General features: G+C 35.3%; 1 protein-coding gene across 1 annotated transcript; it reads right to left on the reverse strand.

Annotated features, from left to right (window-relative positions):
* Window positions 1-4,499: 4,499 nt before the first annotated feature.
* LOC122296157 lies at window positions 4,500-7,866 on the reverse strand. Its single transcript, XM_043105605.1, has 3 exons — window positions 7,828-7,866; window positions 7,599-7,755; window positions 4,500-5,442 (listed from the first exon to the last, which is right to left on the reverse strand). The coding sequence occupies exons 1-3, from the start codon at window positions 7,864-7,866 to the stop codon at window positions 4,949-4,951; spliced, it is 690 nt and encodes a 229-aa protein (XP_042961539.1). The 3' UTR covers window positions 4,500-4,948.
* Between the last annotated feature and the right edge of the window lie 19,710 nt (window positions 7,867-27,576).

A 27,576-nucleotide genomic window follows, 5' to 3' on the forward strand; every position in this document is an offset into this window, starting at 1 on the left:
AAATAAATCATGAAAACCTAAATTCATAAAATAAATTTATTTTCTTGAATTTAACATAATTATTCAAGAAATTTGGTAAGTACAAATATCACTTAAATATTCTTGACATTTTCATTTATTTTAAATATTACAACTAAATACATAAATATAATAGAATCTATGAAGGCAAATAGCATAGTTTCATTTAATAATTAAAGCGTTCAAAATAAAATTAAACACTTACCATTTATAAGTGAAATCTAGTTGTAAAAATAATAATGATTAATATAGTATAATTTTCCTTCATTAAAAATAATACTAAAATCACGTAAAATGTCAAGAATATTAAATAATATCACTTAATTTAAGTGAAAATGTCAAGAATATTTAAGTGATATTTTAATTTAGACATTTTCACTTAAAATGTCAAGAATATCTAAATTTTGATTAGACATATCTAAATTTTGACATGTCAAGAATAACCACTTAAAATGTCTAGTTTTAATTTAGACATTTTCACTTAATTTCACTTAAATATTCAAGAAATTTGGTATGATTAATATCACTTAATAATATAATTTAATACTTTAATATTTTCTGTAAAACATGGATTTAGAGATTAACATAATTATTTAAATAAAACTAGACTCATCGTAAAACAAAGTTTAGTCCGACCAAAAACTAAATAGCCCAAGTTAAAACACTATAAGCATCTTTTAAGTATAAGAAAACCAAGTCCATGTAAAACAATTTATACATTGAGTTTCTGGAGAAATATTAAACCAAGCCCATTTTATTTAAAACACAGACCAAATAAATCAAGCCCACTTATTAAAACATAAACCAATTAAACCAACCCCACTTGAAACGCACATGAAACACCATTCAAAAAACATTCCGAAATAAATTACATAATAAAGGACAAAATTGTAAAATCACGTAAATTTATGCCCCAGCAGTACACAAATAAAACTCAAACCATCTTCTTCCTTCTTGTAGCCAACATATCCTTGCGGAAACAGAGTGCCACGGAAACTGTAAGACACCCCTATGAGTTGAATGCACAATCTCACTTTGAGGATGAAAAAGGAAGACGATAGAAGAAGAAGCTGAAGTTTTTAATATATTTTTCCAGATGATCTTCTGAGCAAGCAAATGTTCATTACATAAGGATTTCTACGAGCTGGGCCTAGTTAGACACAAAAGAGCTAAATGCAAGTGATTACAGCCCAAGGCCTAATATCTATTACAACCCGAGTTAATAAAAGAACTACTAACAAAGAAGGATATAGTACTAAAGAATTTAAACTAGCCCATGCCCAACAAACATATAAACTTCCCAGTTCCCCACTCAGTTGCTGAGACCTTGTACTCGATCTTGATCTTGGACTATGACAAACCATCCCTCATAGAAGTAACTTGTCCACAAGGTGCGGTATCATTGTCCACAGTTGTCCCACCTCTAGGGTAAAAAATGAAGATGTTCATTTCCCCACCCTTAATCATCTTCCCATACTCCACAGCTCCAACAAACTGAGCTTCTAATTTTTTCTATGAATCTAGAAGTCTTACATGTAGGTGTGTAACATACGAACTTAGAATAAGACCTTAGATTAATTCAATTAGAAATTATTTATTTATGTTATTATTTTATTTATTCATTTTATTATTTACTTATTTATCTTCAGTTGCTTATAATTATTTATTTGTTAAATGAGATAATAAACCAGATTAATTAGAGTTTTTAGGTGGTTTCCTTTTATCTTGTATTCTCTGTTATTATCAGATAGGTTTAAAATTTTTTGAAAAGATTCTAAGATCAGAACCAAATCAGATCTAGCTAATCTCCTTAAAACTCTAGCTAATCTCCTGAAAACTCACGTAAAACCCTTCCCCACACATTTATAAAATCCCACCAGACTCTCAGATTAATCATTCAAAAATTTAGTCAATAAAGAGGAAAAAAATACTCATACCAGCCCAACGTAACAGCTCCTACAAACCTGGAAAACCACTCTCACAGCCAACTAAGGCAACCAACTCGCAGGAAACTGCCACAGAAAGTGCCGGCCCATTCCCGTCGAACCCACTCCCTTCCGGTAAGCCCACGTCGGAATCTTCTCTCTTCCTCCCTTCTTGGTTTCAGTTTGACAGATTTCTCTCTCTCTCTCCCTCTCTCTCTATTGTATTGCACCACCTTTCTGAGAAGGCCAGTAGTGTCGTCGGTCACTCCCAACCACCCCGAGTCGTCGTTGGCTCAGTTTCCTCTCGGTAAGCATCACACAGCCTTTGTTTCTTTTTTTTTCTGTTTGGTTCCAGACTTCCAGTGTCATGTATGTGAGCCACTCTCGTATGATTTGTCCTTCATTTTAATTGTTTTGTTCTAGACTTCCCAAAAAGCCCCTTCATTGCTTCCATAATTACTTGTAAGCCATTTGACCCTTAGCTTATACCCTCCTGAACGTAACCAGATTCTCTTATTACTATGGCCTTTGGGCTTTAAGCCTTTTAACCAAGAGTTTTCCTTTTAAGAGTGTTGGGCCTAGTTTTTATATAATAAACCTATTAGACTTAGTTTTTAACTGGGCTTGTTTAATTTGAGTAGGCTTGTTTTACTGTTCTATTTTCAGAAAATATTTATTATTTAAAGCATGTAGTTTTTTTTTATAAATTAGCATACTGTTTTACTTAAATAAATATATTAGTCAGACTTGTTTTTATGAAAAATATTTAAGGGCTTTTAAGCATACATTTAAAGTATTCTATTATATTGTTTCAGCTTATTATTGTAGTTTATATTCCAATTAACCTTTAACTAGTTTTTTTTTTTATAAAATTATTAAGTTATTTGTTTGCACAAAATATTAAGTATTATGATATGAGTTTTGGAATAATATTAGCTTATGTAATCTTTTTATTTGAATATTTATTAAATTATCTCTATGTTAATATTTTAAGTAATTAGATTACTACGACACGTTTTCTAGAAAGTTTAGTAACGTCTAGTGCCTCGTATAGGTCACTAGCTACGATGTGAGTTTTCGGAAGCAACGCTAAGAGGTAAATAGTATGATCATATAAATGTATGTGTAATGTAAATATTATAATTGGGTATGATAATATGATATGGTTTTGATAGTTATCTACGTTGCACTAAGAGCCAAGTCAAGATTAGATCGCTTTCACGAACTTCTATGAATTACGATGATTTACATGAAAGTAAGCCTATATATGTTATGCTATTATGGATTGTTGATTGATGGATTGAATATTACTAAAATCACATGGAAACCATGATATGATCATATAATAATTTAAGATAAGTATGCTATGAATTAAAATAGCCAGATCATGCATGCTTCATTCATGTAGTACTTAGACCATGTATGCCATGTATTGTTCATGCAAGAACTTAAGTTAAGCATGCCATGTAATAAATAGCCAGATCATGTATGCCATGTTCATGTAGTTCTCAGATCATGTATGCCATGAAATGTCATAAAATGATTAAATCATGTTAGGCCATGTCTTGCTATGCTATATCATGTACAAGAATATATCATGATATGCCATGCTATGTACAAGAATATGCCATACTATAAAAGTCTATGAAGTCCAAGAAAATTATCATGCATTAAGAAAGATAAACATTTTAAGGTAATACGAACCCAAGCCTATTTACCACAAGTTATGCTAAGACGGTACCACGAACTCAAGCGTGGTTACCACAAGTTAAGTGAAACACAGACTTAAGCGTGTTTCACTCCATGTGATGCAAGTTAAGTGAACATAGACCCAAGCATGTTTCACTCCATGTCATGCAAGATAAGTGAAACACGGATCCAAGCGTGTTTCACTCCATGTTATGCAAGATAAGTGAAACACGGACTCAAGCGTATTTCACTCAATGTTATGCAAGTTAAGTGAAACACGGACTCAAACGTGTTTCACTACATGACAAGTTATGTGGTGCCATGGACTCAAGCGTGGTTCACCATGAAATAAGTATAATTCAAGATAAACAAGTTACTCATGCATTCGCGCTTCATGTTTGCCATGATTATGAATGTTTATGCTCATGTTAATCTATGAATGTTATATGAAAGTTATGATAAGGCTTTAAAAATCAAATTTATGCTAAGCTAGATAGTATTTTACAGTATGATGTACTATTTACTAGATATTCGACTCATTTTTGTTGTTTATCTTTTTGTTTTCTTCTATGTTGATTGCCACAGATGGTGATTATGATGATGCAGAGCTGGATGGCCAGGAGTAGTTTTAGTACAAAGACTTAGAGATTAATAAGTGTCATTTACACAATGATTAAGTTTTCTTTTATGTCATTTTAATAACTAGTCTTGTTTTAGACTAGCTCATGTTTTTCTTTATTCAGTTTCAAGTTTCAAGACTATTTATATCCTTTCAATTAAGTTTTTTTCAATAAATGAGGTATTTCACATTTTGTCATGTATGTTAGTAACGTCTCTATCTTACGGGAACGGGGTGTTACAAGGTTCTAATATAAATTTTCAGTAGAAACTATTTGACTTTGTTCAGTAGACCAAGCCGATGATACGCTTTGGGGTATCCATAACAAGAAACTTCTCCAACTAGTCCCAGAAAATAAGCCACTAGAATCCAAATTTTTGCTTGAATAAGTTGGGATACCACCTGTTGAATTCTCGCCCACGGCATAGTTAAAAAGTGTTCCAAGCATTAAGAAGTTGAATAAGCCATCAGTATGTGTAAATCCAGACAAAATTCCACATACGTTTTCAAGTAATGGGACATTTGTCATCCGAAGCTGGAACATGATCAGCAAGATCGAGGGGTACTATAGAATGATTATGTATGACAAGCGGACAGATCCCGTAATTCTCTCCAATTCAGAACCCAAGGGACCCAACAGAAAATGAATTAGTGAACCATGAGCAAAAATGGGGGTATAAATCTTGAAAACTTGGAGCTATGATAGAATAGTCGAGGGTGAAGCAGTGAAAACGAAAGTGGATTCAGGCTCGCAATAACCCATCCCAAAGTTAAAAGATTCCATACAGATTACCATCCAAGAATTAAAACCTCTCCTAAGTATTTTATCGAACACGTTAGGTGCAAAGCTCATAAAACTATGCTTACTTTTGATTGAGGCAAAATTAACAATAGCAATATTAACCCCATCGAAACTGAAGATAACATCAGAAAGCTTCAAAACCTGAGATCCAGGAGCTGTGGGTTTGATTCTTCTGAATTGTACAACCTTCTGATCTGGTGCCATTCCCATTGCCATGCATAGATCATGGTTTTCCTCATCTTCAAGTTTAAGACAATGAGAAGCAACACCCACGCACTTCCCCCTATCATTGAAAGCAGATCCACTAGAATTTCTAGAGCTTATTGCAGCCTTTATATGTAACCTGAGAAGTTCTGTGGACACGTGAACATAAGAAGGTCGTGTTGTGTCTTGTGACTCACTCAAAAATGAGTAGCACTAATGCTATCCCAAGTGCAGGAGGATGTCGTGTAATAATTAGGAATAAATTCCCAGATCGTCTCCTCAGGGAAAGTTACTTAAAATTAAACTCGTTGAAAAATGTGAAAAATTTCACAAAGAGAAAATAAAATGATGGTATATGCAATGGATGAAAAAGGGTACTAGCCATGGCCTAGATTCATGTCTTTAGATTTTGATTGTCGGATTGGAATGTAAAGGACTAATAGATTAAACTCAGAAATTAATAAAACTAAATTAAGCATTAAACTAAATTAGAAAGTAATTGACAAAACATGAACTGAAAATTTAAAATACCCAAAACCAAGATTCTAGAATTCATCTTTGTATTTAAATCACAAATTCTCAAAATAACATATAACAATTGTAATCACTATTAAATGAAGGCTTAAAGAAGTGAGAAAAATAAATAACATGAAGTAAGTAAACAACAAATAAATTACCAAAACTTCTAAGCCAAAACAAAATCTCAAAAGTATTCTATAAACTTTAAACTGAAGTTAAATAAAATAGAGAACAAAAGTCTAGACGAAAACTCCCCTTCACCATTCAATTGAAATCTAAAGCAAAAAGGAACAACTTCTCATGTATCACTCTTGAAAATTAATCTCCAAACCTTTAATGAAAACTCTAGAACAATTCCTCTACTCCCCACGTATGATGTTCAGAAAAATCAAAAACAAAAACAAAAGCTTAAAACCAAACCTTTCTTGCAATAAATTAAGGTAACACAATTAATGAGAACTTCTAAAACAATTCTTTTTGTTGCATGAAACAAACTAGCACACTTGATAGAAATTAAGGTATTACACTTAATGAAATAAAATTCTAGAACAATTCTTAATATACTTAATAAAAACTCTAAAACAACAAAGCATTGCAACAAAAAAACTGTTGAACAAAAACTAAAGATTTCAGCCAAAAAAACTGCCGAACATGAGTGGTATTTCAGCCTTCTCTCCCTCTTCAATATGTTTTTTTCAATTTCAGCACAACTCAATTCATTCACACGTCTCTCTCTATTTCCCACCGACTCCCTCTCTTTAAAAGCAGCTGGACACCTTTGTTTACTCTCAATCAAACTTAACCTCAGCCAATTAAATTCCTTCACGTCTACCCCTCAAACAATTACAGCACAACACATCTCACTTCTCTTAATTCTCTCTCACCGACTTCATATTTCAGCAAAAAACAAACACCCACCGATTTCTCTCAATTAATTCTGGAAATTCCATCATGCACCGGCTTTGCTTTCTTTCCTTTTTACAATTCCTTTTTCAGTTCCAGCACATTATGCACTTTAATTTTAGCACATGTTTCTCTATATTTTCTTCTCATTGCCGTAGACATTGACCAAGCTTGCATGTGTCTCTCTATCTTCCTTCATTTCGGTGGACAGCAGTTGCCTTTGATGACTTCTTCCAATCCATCACATGTTCCTCACCTTAATTTAGCTGCACCAACCGATGTAAGTTAAGCCAAACAAGCAGCCTTCCAATTAATGTATAATTTAGGTGGGTTGTTGGAGGGCAATGGTGGGTCATGGTTTAAGTGAGCATGATGTGGGGTGATTGGTGTAGCCGTGTATGAGGTTAGATGGAGTTGAGATTGTTTGAATGGTGGGAAAGCTCAAGACAAAGTATGAACAAGGCATGAACATAATGAACCATGGTATGCATGAAAAATGGAGATGGAGATTAAAAAAAGAAAAAGAAAACACTCAACAACAAAATAACATAAATGAAAGATTAGCTTGAGCAACTTCCATTCACGGATGGCAAGAAGTGCTTATATCTTTTGAGGTTCATGGATTGAACCCAAAAGATGGAAAGATAGCTCAAGAAACTTTATGAACATGAAGAACAAGAAAAACAATAGTACAAACGCAAATGATAATGGAAAGTAAGAAAAATTATGAACTAGAATGCACAGTAATCAATAGTTGGTAGAATTCAAGCAGAAATTCATGCTTTTAATCAATTAAAATCACAACTTTGATTTATCCTTATTAATCATTTTTCCATTTAAAACCAATAATAATGTCATGATGAATTTAAAATACATTGGTTTTAGATAGCTAAAATATGCAATATTTCAGCTCAATCATCTTGCTTTCCACAACCATCCTCTTCAGCAAGACAAATAGCAGCTGCAGTAGATGTAGCAAGAAAAATAGGTCGCAATTTGAAATTTCTCACCCTTAATCTCTCTGGCGCATCCCCATTAATCTTTCCAACGCGGTCCCTATAAAGATCTAAGATCTTCTAAGCCACCATCATCCCAGTCTTCACCTGAAATCCATGCCAACAGTTCTCGTTCGTAGCCTCTTTACATACCACCCCAAGCACAAAATCAATGAGCTCAACACACTCCATTTCCCAGAACTTGGTTCCTATCTCGTTCCCGAGCTGCGCGATGATGTCCTGGAGCTTGTTGAGTTTTGGAATCACTGATTGGGAGGGGATTTCTCAGTAGACACTGTTGTTACTACTAGTTATAAAAACCTTGGCAAGGTCGTCGAGCACGGCGTATTGCTGCTTACAGGTCCTCCTGGAACCGATAACCCGTATGGCTAGGGGGTTGTTTCTGATTGGAGAGAATGCCGGAAGGAGACAAACGTGATGACCAAAATTTGAAGAAACATTGTTTGTATTTTGGATTCAAAGTGGCAGAGACTAAGACAGGGGTTAGAGAAGAAAAAATGCGAGTGTGGAAATCGGAGACCACCAGGATCAAATTTCCATCTGGTGCCAAGGGAATCGTTCCCAACATATGGACTGACACGCTTCTTCTCTCTTTGCCGCATCTCTGTGTGCATTTGTTTCCTGAGAAGGGAAATTTTGATTGCCCCCAAAGCTAAGCCAAGGCCAGCCGACGAGACGAAATCCAATTTGGAGGAGAAAAAATGGGGATATGAGAGAGAGCCTTCGTCGAAGCAGAAATCGGACAAGCAATCTGCTGCTGTTCTTCCTTTTTTTTCCTCCGCCTTTGCCGCGTGTTCTTCTTCTTCCTGCAACGCACGAAGCTGCTGCTCCAGATGGCTAAATATTATTGACGGAGAATTTTAAAATTTTGTTGTATTCGTTCCATTGACTTTTTGATTTTGTCTAAGGGTAAAAAATTTCTTCCATGGTAGCACAGAGATCAGGGTCTCTGATACTACTTTGTAACACAACCCCATGGGTTGAATGCACAATCTCACTTCGAGGTGAGTACCTCCAAAAACAAGAAGACGAAAGAAGAAGAAGCTGAAGTTTTTAGTATATTTTTCCGGATAATCTTCTGAGTAGGGAAATGCTCATTACATAAGGATGTCCACGAGCTAGGCCTAGTTAGACCCAAAAGAGCTAAATGCAAGTGATTACGGCCCAAGGCCCAATATCTACTACAACTCAACTTAATAAAAGAACTAATAACAAAGAAGAATATGCTAATGAATTTAAACTAGCCCATGGCCCAACAAACATATAAACTTCCCACTCAATTGATGAGGTGCTGAGGCCCTGTTCTCAATCTTCATCTTGGACTGTGACAGAAACTTACCCAATGCAAGACCAAACCAGAGACATCATGGACGAAAAGGTGAGACGGCAGCAGGCTGAGGGTGGTGCAGCAGAGCTACACAGACAGAGAGAGAGACAGAGAGAGAGAGAGCAGAGACCTAACAGGTGTAATTTTTCATTTTAATTGCAAAGCCTCCACCGACATAATGTCCCTTGACGCATTGCTACGTAAAATCAACAAAAATTCCTCTTTTGAGAGACGCATGACTCGAAACCATGTCCTTTGGATTAAAAGGAGCCATAAATAGCATTAAGAGAAGCAATGATTTATGATTGATATATATATATATATATTGACCAAACTTCGTAAACTTTCCATAACTTCTTCTTTCCAAAATAATTCATAACTTCCAACAATAAATCCCAACATATTATTAATAATAAATATAATATATATTTTCGAAAATATTTCCAACAATCCCCCACCATTTTCAAAATATATCCTGGTTAGAGTAGAAAAACTTATACATAAATGAATGTGTCTTTTGGACTTGAACCTTCACATAGTGAAAATACATCAAAGCTAACCAAAATGGCATGATAGACATGCTTTGAACTAGCGATTCTATACGATTAGCCGGATATATCTCACATATAAATTTTCCTCTCTTTGGGTAGTTCATAAAAGCCGACACGTAGATTGGCCTTGTATCTCTATCTTGGTTTCACGAGCGCTATAGAAACAAAGCTTAATTCGTATAAGAGGCGGCACCACTCCCGATACTCATATAGGTAGACTTATCGAAAGTGTCATGTAACTAAATACTTCAACGTAACCATGTTATAAGTCTATTAAGAACTTATTGCTCAACCTCTCATTTTCATTAGAGTACCAAGCACGTAAAACTTTGGGATGATCAATTAGTTTGAAAAACTAATTTTGATATCATAGTACTTGCAAACCACGAACATATAATGTACTTTGCTCATTGAAATCAAGTCATGAATATGTTCAAGAGTTGAGTTGAATTTCCATTATTGGTGATTTTATTGTTTTGGCTTTAAACCTATCCCTTTCATGTTCCACATCAATTCTATTACAAGTTCTTTAGCAAATGGATATGCCAATTTTGGCAATATCTCGTAAAATTAGTCGTAATTACTCCATTTATGAGTAATTGCCTTAATATGCCTAGACTTGCATTTATATTCCTTCTACAACCGAAGGAAACCTCTTTCTATAATGAAGGAAATCGGTTGTACTCAATACCATAATCCATGATATTTCTAAAATATCATAAAATGCTTTGTACAACTATCAAAATAACTTGGTTCTTTGAAGGCATTATATAAACATAACAATATATAGAAAAATCACATATAAGTCACACATTTTTTTTATTTGTTTACATGCATATTCATAAATAAAATCTAAATTATCCATATCAACTAGATTTTTAGCATTCATGTGTTCTAAGCAACAATGCTGTAAATTAAGCAAAACCTTAATTATTAATATCAAGTTTGAACCTGCCTTCGCTTAAATATCCCTTCCCCATGAAATTATCGTTTTTGGTCAGCGCAAATTTATCCGACTCAAAAACCAATGTCAACCCAAACTTATTCAGAAGACTACCAGATACAAGATTCTTTCTAATTTCTAGTATATAGTATACGTCTTTGAGAGTAAGAACTTTTCCAGAAGTAAACTTCATTTTTATTATCCCTTTGCCTTTAATTACGGTAGTTGATGAGTTCCCCATGTATAGAACATGTGCATCTTTCATTGGCTCGTACCTCTTGAATAAATTCTTGTCTTTATAGACTTGCCTTATTGCTCCTGAATCAATCCACCAAGAGTTATCTCCTTCAAGAGTGTTGGTCTCAAAGATCATAGGCTCAAAATTATCTTTAAAACCAAAGTCTTGTAGTTTCTTTTTAAGAAAATGACATTCTCTTTTGAAATAACCTTGTTTGCCACAATGGAAGCAACTGACTCCCAGATTCTTCTGATTTTCATTTTGGAAGTGACTTTGTTTTCTTCCAAAATTATTCTTTCTCTTCCAACTTTCATATTTGGATTTTCTGGTTTGTTTGGATTGGTGGGTCTTTCCTTCCTCTTCCATGTGCATGTTGGAAGTCAAATAGTCACGCTTTCATTATTGTCTCTAACCCTTATCTCATCTTCTATATGAAGATGTTGGCCTAACTCTTCTAGAGACATTTCTTACCTTCTATGTTTCAAACTTCTTTTGTAGTTTTTTCATGATTGAGCAAGTTTATCAATAATGGAGGAAACTGATATGGATTCATCCATTTTCATGTCATGTTGAGAGAATTGATCAAGAATGTACATAATCTCATTGAATTGTTCAACAACTGGCCTAGAATTTACCAAATTATAATTGAAGAATTTTGTAGCTAGAAATTTCTTACTTGTAGCATCTTCTAAAAGATACTTAGGCTGTGTTTAGATGTTGAGCTGAGATGAGTTGAGTTCTTTATGAATAGTAGTGAATTGAAATGATGAAATGATTTTTGTGGGACCCACCTAAGATGAATTTAGATATATTTAGATGTTAAGATGAGTTTAGATTTGTTTATACAAAATTGAAAAAGGTTGTGGTTCGGTGTGTAAAGAAGTGTTGAGTTGAAAAGGTTGTAGCTTCCACGTGTAAGAAAATTTTGAATTGAGATGAGTTTAGTGATTTGAGAGTTATGTGTTTGGCTGTTAGACTCAGCTTAAAATTAGACTGAACTGAGTTGATCTGAGTGCACTCTATCAACCAACGTGGCCTTAGCCTCAAGTGTGTCCCATAGATCCTTGGCGGTTGCCTTGTTCTAGTACACTTCAAACAATGTGTCAGACATTGCATTGCAAATATGTCCATTGCAGATGTAGTCCTCTTGTTCCCATTTGATCCTTACTCGACTCTAAGTGATTGTCTCATCTTCATTTGCAAACTGTCTAGGAGTAGTTAAAACATAAACCACTTTGAGACTAGCCAAGAGAAATTGCATCTTCTTTTGCCAGCGTCGAAAATTAGCTTCATCAAAACGTTCCAGTTTTACAAATTTTGAAGCAAATTCTCTCAAACTATGGGTCATTAATAATCAAATATTGTCTTAAGATTGTTGGAGCAAAAGAGGCTACAAAAACAAAAATAGTGAGAGAAAGTTTGTTTCAAGGCACGTTACAAATGTTGATTTCCTTAAGACAATATTCACCCCCACTAATTACAGTTGCACATGGGTTACAAGCGAATTTGTCTCAAAGATACAATGAAGTCCAAAATAAGTTTGTTTGTCTAACTGCGTTATGTACACACAAAATTAGACCTCGAATACCCTCAGATTTTACTATTCAACAAAGAAATTAGAAATCTGTTCTCTATAAAATGAACATATCCTAATAATAAGTTTTGAAGAAATAAAGACTTTTGATAGAGAGAGAATTTCAAAATTAAATTTTGAGATTTTGTAATTCTATATTCAAATTCATAGGCCAATTGGCCTATGATTTGATCCAGACATGTATATTAATTATGCTTGTTACCAAGTGACACAAAGGTTGGACTCAGTTCAACGGTAACGTTGGTTCCCTACCACCCTTTTCGCATAAGTTCGAAACCCAACAGGTGCAATTTTTCATTTTAATTGCAGCGCCTCGTGTGTCATACCCAACTCTCGCGTACAGAAACATGAGAATCGAGGTGTCGGAATGATGACAACTAAGGTCATGCATTTCATCGCTAAGTGCTAAGTGTGTATATATACAAAAGTGTACAATAAAAACAACGCAGTGGAATAAGTTAAGTCGATCACTAAGTACCAGAGTTGTTTAAATACAAATTTACTTAAACATAAGTGTACCAAATAAAACTACAATAGTCTAGAAAACATAATATAAACCAAATACATAATTCAAAAGCGGGATAACCATTCCTAAAATACAAGCAAAAGCACCAAATCACTCCTCCAGCAGAGCTGCCTCCTCAGGCTCAGCCTTTTCATCATCTGCATCTAAGTTTACGGTGTCAAGAGATGGTACCGCAGGTAAGTAATAATACAAAACAAGATACGAGATAAAATATATAGATGCAACTAACAAACATGTATGATGGATTATGCATGAGACCCAAAAACTATTATCCCCGAAAATGAATATTTTCCAATGCACCCTAAAATCCCATTTTGGCCCAAAATATAACCAGTCCATTAAAACATCCGCCATTTTTTCAAAAAATGGCCCAACATAAAAAATCCACCATTTTTTCAGAAAATGATCCATATAAAACCAATTTATCAGAACCTACAATTTTCCTAGAAAATGGCCCAAATATCAAATTTTACCGTACGTACAATGATCTCCCCTAGTGATCATCTACATACCGCAGGTAACAACTACGCATTTGACTTTATAATGAGCGATATCTAGTTCCGCTCCCAACGCATACCATGACCAGGCACGACAGTGTTACCATATCATCCAAGCTTGTTGTCGCCCAATGACAACTCAGGAAACGTCACTCAATATTTTTTGCTCTCGAGTGACCAGAGGAGCTCGATCGAGATAATGCCCCATCTCGACTTTGGGTCCATATACACACGCACCCAAAAATTATTTTCACATTAAAACCCAGTTTTCAAATATCCACATGAACATATATGCAATTATGCGAAAATCTAATTTTTATTTTACAAACATGAACATACGTGCACCATACAATGCATACGACAAGTCACAAAAATATCCAACAAATTTCAACATCGTCTAATCAAACAAACAACTCCGTCCTCTAATTCCAACCGACCTCCAAACTCTTCGGACTCAGTTCGGCACAACCAACAAAAATATGAGTTAGTGAAAAATATAATTAAATCTCAAAAGTTCTTTGGAAAAATACTTATAGCTTTAAAAGCAATATTTGTGAAATATCAAACACCCATTAAACACCAAAAGCGAGCCCGTAAAGAAATCCCCAAAAATCATAACTTCTGGGACAAGAAATGGAACTAAAAAACATGAAAATGTGAAGTGATATATTCTAGGGAAAGATGGGCTGATTTACAAGAGGTGAAAGATCAAGGATAGTGGCTGGAAATGACACACAACAAGAGAGAAAATAAACACCAAGAAAAAAACCCAAAAACTAGGGCATTAAAGGCACACAAAATTGAGGAAGGAAAAAAATATAAATGGAGGTGAATAAAGAACCATGAAAACCAGAACATGGGCACACAGGTAAGGTAAAAAATAGAGCACGGTGAGGAAGAATAAGTACCAGAATGAAAAGGGTTTCGCAACAAAAATTCAGAATGTTAAGGAACCACAGAAAGAGAAAGAACCGAGCATGGAAGCTCACAACTGACCAAAATAGGGGCACAGGTTGGGGCTAAAACAAAGCACGAAAGGGGCCAAAACAATTGAAAATGCAAGCATTTTTCACAAGCACAAATTTGGAAATGCCGAGGGAAAACAGAGGTAGAAACGACCATGGAGGCTTACGGTTTCGGACCTGCAGAAATCAACAAGAGCATATAAAAAAATAAACTAAAGAGAAGAAAGGAACATACAATCAATAGTAAAAAAAAAATAGAAGAAAAAGAATCAAGAGGGAAAAGAAAATACTTACTAGAGGAAGAAGAGAAAACTAGAAGAAGAAGAAAGAGGAAGCAGTCGGTGTAGCAAAGAAAGATAGGAGAAACCGAACTACACTAGACGAAGAAAAAGAATGGAACTTGTGGCACAAAGCTTGCAGATGAAGCATAAAAATTTTTAGTGAAGGAGAATAGGAAGTCGGGGTGCAGGAGAAGGAAAAGAAAGTAAAATGAAGAGGGAGAAGGAAGGTAGTGGCACAGGAGATGTAGAAAAGAAGAATTAAGCCCTAAGGGAATTTGGCCAAAACGCACCGTTCAAGAGAGAGAGAGGGCTAAAATGAAGACCAAAGGGCTGGGCTTGAAAACTGAAGGAATTTGGCCCAAAAATAAGGAAAAAAACCCATTAAAATAAAGTCCAATTCGAAAATAGAAGTCCAACAAGGTAAAAAGGCACAATAAAAAAAAAGAATAAAAAAATAAAAACCCAAATAAAAATATTACAACTAAACATTAATAAAATAAAATAATCAAAACCCAACAATAAAATAATTTAAACTAGAGTGTAATTTAAATGTAAAATAATTATTAATATCAAGAAAACATATTATTTAAATTTCACAACTTAGAAATCGTAAAATAATACCACGAAAATCATGTTAAATTTAAAAACAAGAGAACAACTAATTATAGTAATTTGAATAATCATACAATAAAAATACATGTAAATACGGAATATCACACATCGCGCTTGCTTGTGCCACTTCACGTATTGCTACGTAAATTGTTTTTTTTTTTTTTTTTTTTAAAAATCTCTTCTTTGAGTGAGGCATGTGAAGCCCCTGACTCCCACGTACGGAAAAGTGAGAATCATGATGTTGGAATGCTGACAATACGGGTCACGCACCCCAATGAAAAGTGTTAAATTTATGCACATGCAAGACGTGTAAAACAAAAGTTGCAGCGGATAAGATAGATTTAGTCAACTAAGTACCAGAATTACTTAATACAGATTTACTTAAATAAAAGTATTTTAAAAGGTGTATTAGTTATCTAATAAAAACACAATAAAACCAAAATATATGATCCAAAAGCGAGAAACAAATCCCAATACATGAGAAAGCAACCCCAGGTCACTCTTTTGGAGGAGCCGAAGCCTCAGGCTCTGCATCATCATCTGCATCAAAATCTACGACTTCATAATTCGGAACTGCAGGGTTCGAATACCACATGAGATTATGAGTCTCAGTAACTAATCAACCAAACAACCAACGAGACAAAAATACATTTAAAAAATCAACATGAATGCATGCACATGCTGAAATATGCATGAGCTCGAAAACATCATTTTTCCAAAATGATTATTTTCCAATGCACGCAAAAATCTCATTTGGCCCAAAACAAGTCCATTAAAATAAATAAACACTATTTTTCCAGAAAACGGCTCAAGCATAAAACCACAATTTTTCAAGAAAATGGTCCACATATCCATTTATCAAAAACCGCCATTTTTCCATAAAATGACCCACTATGCAATTATTTTGTATGCACCATGATCTTCCCTAGGGACCATCCGCACACCCTGGCTCCCTTTGTCACACCATGGGTAACGACCGTGCATGTGACTTCGTAACGAGCGAGGCTCAATTCTGTGCCTAGCGCATTCGTGGCCAAGCATCCTCTAACCCCCACTAGCAGAGGGGCCACGGAGTCAAAACAAGAGCGTTACCTTCTAGTTCGATCCTATTGATGCCTAGCAACAACCCAAGGGACATCACTCAGTTTATTATGCTCCCGAGTGACCAAAAGAGCTCCACCGAGATAATGTCCCATCTCGACTTGGGGCAGTGATACGCACGCACCCAAATAAATAATTTCTCACATGAAAACCTAATTTTCATTAACAACACATGAACATGCATGCAATAATGCAATGAATATCATGACGCCAAACACAACATATAAAATTCCCAAACATACTTTCATTTCACAAACAAACCTATCCTCCTATCTAACCCCACCTCCATACTCCTAGGACTCGAAGTCTAGCACAACTAACCAGACTGTGGAAAATATGTTAGTATAACAATATATTTAAATATCAAAAGTTCTTTGGAAAATTACTTATAGCGACAAAAGGCAACTCTAGAAGATCAAGGGTGATGCCAAAAGTAGAGGAGCAGGGTGGAGCTTTGGCGGAGTAGTGTTTTTACAAAGACTGGCCGTGGGTCACAAAGCTAGAAAATCAAAAGGGGCAGCTGGCTAGCCAATGAGGGTTGAGGAAGGTTCTATGGACTTGGTGGTGGTGGCCTGGAGCTGTGGGTGGCGGTGCACGGTAGGGATCTGGCTGTGAGAGGGAGGGAAACACATTTTGGGTCGGGTGCTCAATGTAGAAGGAGGAGGAGCTGCCGTGAGGGGCTGAGCTTGGTTGAGGGTGTTGGCCAACATGAGAAAGAGCTGAAGAGGTGGTCAGTGGCATTGCAGGGTGGCGCATGGCGACACATGGAGGAGAAGCCGAATGGGAGGAGAATGGGCTAGGGGCTTCGATTTGGGGTCGGTGAGAGAGAGGCTCATAAGGGAGGTTGCCGGTGAGCTGGGGTCGGTGTGATGGGCTACTGGTGGCAGATCTACAACTAGGTCACAGTGACACAGTGGAAACTGGGAGGAAAGGCAATGCGAGGGGCAAAATGGGAAGAGAAAAAAGGGAAGGGGGAGAGACGTTGTGTGCTGGGTCCTGTCAGAGGTGGGTTGCTAATGAAATGGTGGAGGTGCTGTGTTGTGGTGCTGCAATGGTGGTTGACAATGGGTGACTGAGTTGAAGAAGGGAATCAGCTAGGGGGAGGAGGGGTGCACGCAGGAGCCAAGGGAGAAAGGAAGAGGAAGGAAAAGAAGAAAAATAAAGAAAGGGAAAAAGAAAAATGAAGGGAAAGAAAATGAGGTCTAGCCTTTTCAACTTGGGGACTCAAAACTGATCCAATGAAAAGCATTTCAAATCAGCAAGTTAAATAAAATAATTTAAATGCAGTGACTAACTAAAATAAAATAATAAAATTCAAGAATAAAACAATAAAATAATTTAGAATAAAGAGTAATTTAATTAATGAACAATATTTAATAATAGGAAAACACAATAAATTAAATTTCACAACTAGAAGTCATAAAATAATACCACGTAAATCATTTAAAATTTAAAACAAGAAAACCAATAATCTTAATAAATAAAATAATTAATTAATTAAAATACACATAAATATGGGGTATCGCAAGGCATGACTCGAACCCATAATAATTCTCTCTTTCATAAATTTGGTTGAAAGGAGCCATCAATACCACTAAGCCAAAGAATGATCTATGGTATATTATTGACCCATAATAATATAAGCCTCATAAAATTTCATACTTCTCTCTTTCCAAAATAATTCATAACTTCCAAAAATAAATCCCAACATATTATTAATAATAAAGATAATATATATTTGAAAATATTTCCAACAGGTGAGAGAGACGGATGGATAAGTTGAGCAAGATAGGGAGGAGTATAAATACAGTGTGTAAGTTGGCAAAATATGAAATCTTCGAGATGAAGAAAGCAATTAAAGGCCGAAATGGAAAAATTGGCCGAAGGCAGTTATGAATTAGGAAACCATTCAGGGTAGGAAATCACAACGGAGTAGAAAGTCGTGCAGTGGGTTGGGTATTGTACTTGGGCTTAAATTTAATTTCTTGGACTTCATGCCGATTAAAAATAAGCCCACTTGGTTCATAAATATTAATTGGACTTTAGTCCAAGTATAGTCCAATAAAAATCCTCTAATCTATCATAATAAGTTTTGAGCATGTGATTATCTAAAAATTGAAATTGGACTTTTCTATATAGCCCATCAACAAAATTTAGGTCCAACAAAATTATCCCTAAAATATTGGGCCGAGTTGTTACATATTATAGGGTGGGTAGCACCTCTACCCCAGACTCTAGTACTTTAATGAACCTACTCCATCTCCTTATATATCTCTATGTCATCATTTTCTCTACCCGAAGTATCCTCTAGTTCTTGCCAGCTTTGGGAGGAGGCACCCTTTCTCTTTGTATTATTTCTAGTTAGATTTATGGATTTATTTTAAGCTTTTTTATATTTAATCTTGTTTTTTTTTATCTACTCAGATTCACAAACATCAGCCAGCAGCCATCTTCCGTATTACAATAATTGTTTGCATGCCTTTCTATATAGTATCTATTGCTTTCTATTTTTATCCATTTTCATCATATTTAAAATAAGTTTGATCTCATGACAAAAATTAACATGTCTAGATTAGTGACAATAGTACAGAAATAGAATCTAAACAAGAACATTTGACACAAAAAAAGGACAACATTTAATGCATGACAACGCATAAAAATGGCAGGAACACAACATTATATGCAACATGGTATCCCAAAAGAAAATATCCCACCATCAAAGTCTACTATCGCATGGTCCTTCATGCTATCATATACAACACTGCTTTTAATAGTAGCATCATGTTTATAACGATCGGATGTCTCCCCTGGCCAGCAAGTACTCTGTCTCTTCTGAATTGGAATGAACGTTAACCCAAGAATGCTTGTCAATCTTTCTTAAACCTTCCTGTTCAACCTCTACTTCCTTCATGGTAGGCTTATCTTCCCCTTTCACTTTGATGAAGCTCCTTGCAAGATTAGCCACTTGCTTCAGCTGCTTCTCATTTCTTTCTATCCATAGATTCTGCTTAAGAACTTCAAATAGTCTATCCTCTTTAATAGTAGTAAGAAAATACATGGTCAAACTTCACTCCTCCTCGGACCTATCAAATGAAAGTGCCTTTTCTCTGGTTAGTAACTTTACTAGGATGACACCAAAGCTATAAACATCAATTTTCATAGTCAATTGGCTAGTTTGCAAATATTCAGGATCCTAGTATCAAAGCTATAAACATCAATTTTTATAGTCAATTGGCTAGTTTGCAAATATTCAAGATCCAAGTATCCAAGAGTTCCTTGTACCAATTTAGCTACTTCTATTTGGTGTAATGGAATCAATCTTGAAGCTCCCAAATCAGATACTTTAGCTGTGTAATTACCATCTAGTAATATGTTTGAAGACTTGACATCTCTATGAATTATAGGTGGAGAGGTTGCAGAGTGTAGATAAGACAACGCCTCTGTGATGCCCCCAACTCCTACGTACGGACAAATAGAAATAGATTGCAGAGTAAGAGTGCAGACTAATTTCAGAAAAGTGAAGAAGATGAGATGCGAAAGAAGATGAACTGAATAATTCTTTTATAGAGAAAATTATGACGAATCATCTCTCGTGAAGCATTTCTGTACAAGAGACGAGAGCAATGTAGTATCATAGTTGTGGTGCCTGACAACTATAGAAGAACAAAGTAGTGTCATAGCTATGCAGCGCCTGACAACTACAGAAGAGTAATGTAGTATCATAGCTGCGGCGCCTGACAACTACAGAAGACCTATAAAAATCATGCGGATCAGAGTTGTCTGGTCTAAAACAGAGTGCCACCGATTTTGTTAAAGAGAGAGAGAGAGAGAGAGAGAGAGAGAGAGAGAGAGAGAGAGAGAGAGAGATAGAGAGGTTAACGGCTTAATTTTGATGAATTCTCTACTAACTTTGGTATTTACAAGAACACTTAAAGAATATCACCTATGTTTTTCTAAAGAATAGTTTCGGAAGATTATTTACTTGAAGTTTTAGGTTTAGAGAGTATGTCGATACAACTTGGCCAACCCTGTGGAAAGAAGTATAATATAATTGTTGATTAAAGTAAGAGAGTTAAGGAATGACATAATCTCAAAGGCAAATATATACGTGATAGACAGCAGGTTGGTAAGCAACAACTCTTCGTTAAATTATTATTTCTTACTTACTTCGATTTCGAGGACGAAATCTTTTTTTTTAGGAGGGGAGATTGTAACAGCCCACTAGAAATTCAATTGTAGAATTTCTATTGACTTTAGGAACCTCGTGAAGACTCTATAAGCTTTCACAAATCTACTAATCGCATAGGTTTTAGCCTGTCAACATAGTTAGTGTTATCACTCACTATGGTGCCAGAAATGCGATTTTAATTATTTGAGATAGTTAGAAGTGTCAGAATACATTATAATCTACACCACTAGGCTTAATTGAATATTTAGGATTTTTCAGTACTAAATTTATTACGTTTATTTTTGAAGTGAATAGTAACCTCGATAAACGTACTAAGCGCAGTGTTTTCAAAATCACAGTGTGAAATGTCCAAATTAGGTTAGCGAAATTTTATTTGGACACTTGGCAAGATCTTAACCACACATAATGAATAGTATTAGATACTTGGCACAAAGAGAAACCATTAGATGGAATTGTGAAGGAAATCAAGGTGTGAGATCATGACACCTAAGCAAAATACACATCTGGAAAATATCTTAAGAACAGAGATTTAAAATACACATGGAAATATTTTAGCCACCTTACTCTTCCAAGTCTACTCCACATTTAGAAAATATTTCAAGCTGATTTTTGTAGAAATTATTGGATAGAATATTTTGAGATAATCTTTTATAGATATTTTGGGTAGGAGAAAACTACACTCAACTCTCAACTCCAGCCTTATCATCTTCCTTATCTCGTCCATAAGCATCTCCAGCCATCACCCATGAACTTATCTTCATTTACACGTTCCTTTAAAAGAATATCAAACACTTTCTCTCGGACAGCTTTTAGGAGTTCTTTTGCACGCCCATTTCGAAGCTTTTGTAAGTGTTTTATCATAAAGTCTCCTTCATATAAGTTGTTCCTTTTTTAGTCTAGTTTACATGGATATCTTATTTGTCCCATTTTAAGGTCATTTGGTTAGTCAAATATTATGTAAACTATAGAAAAGTCATTCTGGGAGATAAACTGGAGAATATGTTATAGTTTGGCGTTTTTGACCAAGCTAATGGATAGATATTGGTCCGAAATTTTTATGGAGTATTTTTAACATGTATATATGACTATTGGTTGAGGATTTTTGCATGATTAAAGGTTTTTATGAAAGATTTTCTTAGATTTAGAAACTTAGAAACTGGAAGAGGAAAAACAGTTTCTGTTTTGAGAAAGTTTAACTCTTTGGTAGTCTAAACCTATTCTAATGACTTTGATAATTTTATTGGAGGATCATAAGCATCTTATATACATGTTATATTATTATTTTGAATATATTTGATGTTAGTTTCAAAGATATGAAATTTTATGTAAAGAGATATTCAAATAAGCCAAAGTGTGGATGTTCTTGGCTAAATTTATGTTTTGGTTAATTTTTAACTATGTGATCTTGAATTAGAAGCTTATATATGTTTTAGGACATCTTTTTAAACCACGTGATGGTTTATTTTGAAGATCACATCTTTATAAATCATAGATCAAAAGGTTAATCAAAACAAGTTAGAAACAAAAATCAATGGAAATAGCATATGGAAATTTCGGCCCTATGGAGTTTTAATAGTTGTGATTAGTTTTAAATTTCTCTAAAGTGATATTTGAGTTGAGGATAAAATTTACATGAAGCATGTAAATTTTGGTGACTTTTGGAGTTAGTATGCAAAATCCTTAAGTTATGGTAAAACGGTCATTTTCCTATATGTAGAGAGTAAAATGAAAATTTTACTCTTTAAGTTAGTATTTTTCATATTTCAAATTATTAATGATTTAGTGCTAACTTTTAGAATCACTAATTACAGTTCCTCGTGATCGTGCTTGAGGTTTTATAAGAAACGCGGAGATCGAGGTAAGTTAGCTTTTAACTTACTAGCAGTCTACTGTGTATGTGTGCTAAGTAAAGGAACTACAGTGTATGTATGTGTGTTATTATATATGTCATGCCATGCTAAGTTATCACGTAATTGTTGTTATACAGAATTTATTCTGTCATCAGTTTTTATCTGTTACATAATATATTCTGTCATGTATTACTGTACGTTACAAGTACGTCACAAGTACGTCATGCTAAATATGCCATCTATTACATGTATTTCAAGTCATGTAATATTCACTATTGCAAGTATATCATGTTAAATATGTTGTCTATTATATGGTATGCCATGTTACGAAATATTTCTATCTCAAGTTGGTCATGTATTTCAAGTTATGTTCAAGTCACGTTATGTTACGTCAGGATTTCAGTCCTTTCGTATTCCAGTCACGTATATTGAGTTTATGTAGAATATATGGGGCCACAACAATTGTGGAGTATGTATTTAACTGCATTGTGATGTGTAGAATACATGGGGCCACAACAACTGTGGAGTATGTATTTACACATAGAATACATGGGGCCACAACAACTGTGGAGTATGTATATAATTGCATTGTGATGTGTAGAATACATGTGGCCACAACAACTGTGGAGTATGTATTTACACATAGAATACATGGGGCCACAACAACTGTGGAGTATGTATTTTTCATGTTAAGTCAAGTTTGTGTAGAATACATGGGGCCACAACAACTGTGGAGTATGTATTTACACGTAGAATACATGGGGCCACAACAACTGTGGAGTATGTATTTTTCATGTTAATTCAAGTTTCAGAGCAAGTTCATGCTAAGTCAAGTTTCAGATCAAGTTCATGTCAAGCCAAGTTCAGTTCATGTTTCAATTTAAGTTATGTCAATTATGCTATGTTGTACGCCAAGTTATGCTTTAATTACTTATGAATTTGATTATGGATTTATGCTTTTACTGTCATCCATGCATCATTAGCCTGTGTGGAAGTTTTTTTGTTAACTTGCTGAGATTTGTAATCAAATCTCACTATGGTAGTCCCAACTACCATTCTCCCCTAATGGTAGATCTTGTTACAGGACCTGAAGGAGGATCAGGAGCTGACCAACTAGACACAGTCGACTGAGCGATGGTGCGTCGTTAATGTTAATATAGTAGTTAACGTAAATTACTACTTATACGATGGAGTTGCATCTCCAGTACTTTTGGATCATAACTATTTTGGAATAGTGCTGTGATCTTAGTTATTCAATGGATCTTTATATATGAATTATGTTTTAAGCATTTGGGATATTTTCAGTTTGGTGCATAGTATTGCTAAAGAAAAAAATTATCCGCTGCGAATATTACATAATGTTAGATGCATGTTAGGAATATTGCATCTTATATGTCATGAACGGGGGTAGGTAACCTTGTGTTGCATGTCTCGACGCTTCAAATGTCCGTCCGATCCCAAATGAAATTTGGGGGCGTCACACCTTGGCTCTCATGCCACACCGCAGATAATGACCACATATGTGACATCTTAACGAGTGATACCCAGCTCCACGCTCAGCGTGTACCATGACTAGGCATCTTCTAGTCCCCGCCAGCTGAGGGACCATGGCATCGGCACGATAGCGTTATTGTATCGTCCGAGCCTTTTGTGGTCCAGCGATAACCTAAGGGATGTCACTCAATATTTTCCGCTCTCGAGTGACCAAATGAGCTCCACTGAGATAATGCCCCATCCCGGCTTGGGATCATGATACACATGCACCCAAAAATCCATTTAACATATGAAAACCCAGTTTCAATTTCCAACACTTGTACATGCATGCACCATGCAATGCAAATGATAAGAAGAATTATCCAATAAACCCAACATCATCCAAATATAAATAACTCTATCCTCTAATCCATTCGACCCTCGACTCCTCGGACTTAGTCCGACACAACCAACCGAATCACAATGTATTGTTAAAGCAAAAATATATTTAAATCTTAAATGAAGTTTGGAAAATACTTACATTGCTATAAAACATTTCTCGAAGGATCACGGAGGTGCAAAAAGCGTGGGTCTCAAAATACCCACTTTTGAATAGGGACAAACTAAGACTTGAAATTATTAGAGAATGGCTTAGAGGTATTGGTGAAACTAATGGAAGTGGTGGTTGGCCATGGGTGAAGGCACAAATGGCGGTTGAAGGCCAAAAAGTCCAAAACGGAAAGTGGGTTGGCTAAGCTTCACCGGTAACGGATCGAAGCTGGGGTTGAATGGGTTAGAAAGCTGAGATGCCGGTGATGATGTGGTGAAAAAGTGGTGGCCAAAATTGTGCAACTTAGGTGATGCTCGTGGCGGTTAACGGCAGCGTTTGGGAAGGCTAAAAATGGAGTGGTGAGATCGTCGGTGAATGGCAAAGAGAATGGAAGCAACGACAATAGCAATGGGTGGGGCAGGGCGGAGTTGGAATGAAAAGTGGTTGTGGCTTCCAGCCGTGCTTGGCGGCTAACGGCTGCACGGGATGGCCTAAAAATGGAAGGGGAGGGTCACCAGCCGAAGAGGAAGAGAATGAAATGGGCGGTGAGGTACGTGTTCTCTTTCACGGTCGGAGTCGTCCATCTGACAATTTGGTGCAATTGATCAAAAAGCGTTATTTAGGTAGCAACGTCCTTCACCTATACCAAATGGATATGGAATTTCAACATCTCCACACCGGTTGGGGCAGTTAGGGAGGGCTGATCCATTAGCTGATGCTGCTGCTGCTAGTGCTGCAGTTGCCATTCCAAATAGTATTACGCCTACCCATATCATGACTTGCACAAGCAACCTATTATAACCACCCATAATCGACTACACTACTGTTTCTAAGAGAGAGATTGATAAAGTTTACTATTGTATTTTTCGCCTGGAAAACTTGCCATAGATGATTGATTTTTATAGGCAAATGCATGAGAGGATCAAGAACAGTATTTCATGCACCAGGTATGAACGCAACCTATATTCCAGTACTGGCGGCACAAATTAGTCTATGACATCTACATCTAGTAGTACTCAATCAAGCTTTGGGAAGGCTGAAGAAACACTAGCATTAATTATTTAGGCCTCGTTTGGAGATAAGGTGGGATAAAAATTTTGTAAATAGTAGTAAAAATGATCTGTGAATAATAATAAAATAGTTTGAATTAAGTTGTTTTATTGAGTTTTGAAAAATGAGACGGAAAATGTTAAATAAAAATATTATAAAATTAAAATATTGTTATAATATAATTTTTTAATATTATTCTTGTTTTGAAACTTGTAAAGTTAAATTGTTTTCTATGTTTCATTTGGAAGTTTAGAAAATTTGTAATATTGATCAAATGAAAAAGTTAAATATTTAAAATTGAAAAGTACTGTTTGTGATTTTAGTGATGCCAAATAAGGAAATTATGAAAAAATTGAGATAATTTAATTTGTATTTCCAAACGAAGTATTATATAATCACAATAAATTCATTTCAAACCACAGATAAAAAATAGATAAATAAATTCATTTTGCACTATTTCTTTCATTCACATTTAACCATTAAGATTTTACCGGGTTGCATCTTTTTCATTATATCAACGAGCTAGAAGGTATATACCTTGTTCATCCTATCAGCCCTTCATGTATATCTTTATTATATTTTTGGCCTTCCAACTATTTATCTTTAAATTTCTAGGAAGAGAAATGTTTGGCCATGTTATAAGAAATTTACTCAATTATGTAAGTTTCGTCTACATAGAGATCCACATATCGCATTAAATCATATCATTGTGTAAGTAGATCTTTGTTTAAATCTAGACTCTTTCAATTATGAAATACCAAGTTAACATGTCAATTTGTAAGAACTGTTAGAGCTAATTGCTGCATATGGAACTTACTCTTTTCTGTGTGTTTACAAATAACATAATTATCGAGTCCACACTACAAGATTTAGGGCCTTTTGATTTTAAATTTGTTGAAAATAAAATCGCTGTAATAGTCTGTTAACAGCAGCGATTTTGATACGCTGCAGAGTTTTAAAACAGTAAATTTCTTTAAAGACTATTTACAGCGATTTTATCTTTATTGCAACGAAAATGATTGCTGTAAAAAAAATACCAGTTTATTGCCGAGAATTGCAACAGGTTTTAGTGTTATTGCAACGATTTTTGTCGTCCGAGTTAGGGAAATGTTTTTGCAGCGCTGTATCGTTCGCCACTACAGCTCATGACCGCGCCAAACATCCTATTTCACTTAAAATTCCCCCCAACTTTTTTTTCCCTCACGTTTGCTCACTCCGACCGAGATTTACCTTTCTGCTGCACTTCGACCCGTTCCCACCAAGCTTCATCGTAGCTCAATCCACCCAAACGAAAAGAAATTTCCCCTATGTTCTCGAGTGGCTTCAGCTCCTCCACCTCTAGCCACTTTCCTGTTTCTCCCATTCGGGTTTCGTTCTATATCAGCCCTTTTTTGGTTCAGATTTTTCAAAAAAGATTTTGATCTCCCAATCGTAAACCCTAGTGTTTACACGTCCTTCCATAACTACATTTGGCTATCGTCACCGTTTGGGAAGCTGAATGGGTCCGTTTCCACCTTCGCTGGAATAGACAATTCCATGCCTCCATTTCCCGTCCGAAGTGCCTAGTCCTCTATTTTCCAGAATGATCAAACAAGGCTCCAGGTATATTCTATTTCTTGTGAATTTATGAAACCCCTTTACGAGTATCTCCTATTTTTTGTGTATTTTTTGCAACGTGATATGAAAGTGATGTGAATGTGTGTCTGTTTGAGGTATAATGGTTGTGTATCTGCCTCTTGTGTTTGGATTGCTCAATCTGTGTGTATGGGATTGCCAAATTAATGCATTTTTAGTAATTCTGTTATAAGTTTATAAAGACCCTGTAAAATGGCTTGAGATTTCTTCCATTTACGTAAGCTAACTCATCACTATCTTTGGAAGACAGTGATGCACATGCCCACCTCCCTAACATGTATATATCTAGGGTATGGTATGAACTCAATCTACTTGTTGGTGATTATGACCTTGTATGAGATTATATACAATCCATTATGATGCGTTTTGACAATATTATAGTTTTGTAATTGTCTGTATAAAATTAGGTTCTAATTATATACTTTTATGATATATAACTACAATCCGATTTATTAAAATAAAATTAAATCTATAATGTCTTAGTAAATAGTTATATATA

This window comes from Carya illinoinensis, chromosome 15, assembly GCF_018687715.1.
Source record: "Carya illinoinensis cultivar Pawnee chromosome 15, C.illinoinensisPawnee_v1, whole genome shotgun sequence".
Taxonomy (NCBI): Eukaryota; Viridiplantae; Streptophyta; class Magnoliopsida; order Fagales; family Juglandaceae; genus Carya; species Carya illinoinensis.

What these genes read in the sequence shown, in the direction of transcription:
- LOC122296157 (XM_043105605.1), bottom strand. Translation starts at nt 7,866, where the DNA reads ATGGAGTGTGTTGAGCTCATTGATTTTGTGCTTGGGGTG. An exon ending in TTGATTTTGTGCTTGGGGTG is followed by an intron (nt 7,756 to 7,827) that starts GTATGTAAAGAG and finishes ATGGTGGCTTAG; the next exon opens with AAGATCTTAGATCTTTATAG. An exon ending in GGATGGTTGTGGAAAGCAAG is followed by an intron (nt 5,443 to 7,598) that starts ATGATTGAGCTG and finishes GTGAGTCACAAG; the next exon opens with ACACAACACGACCTTCTTAT.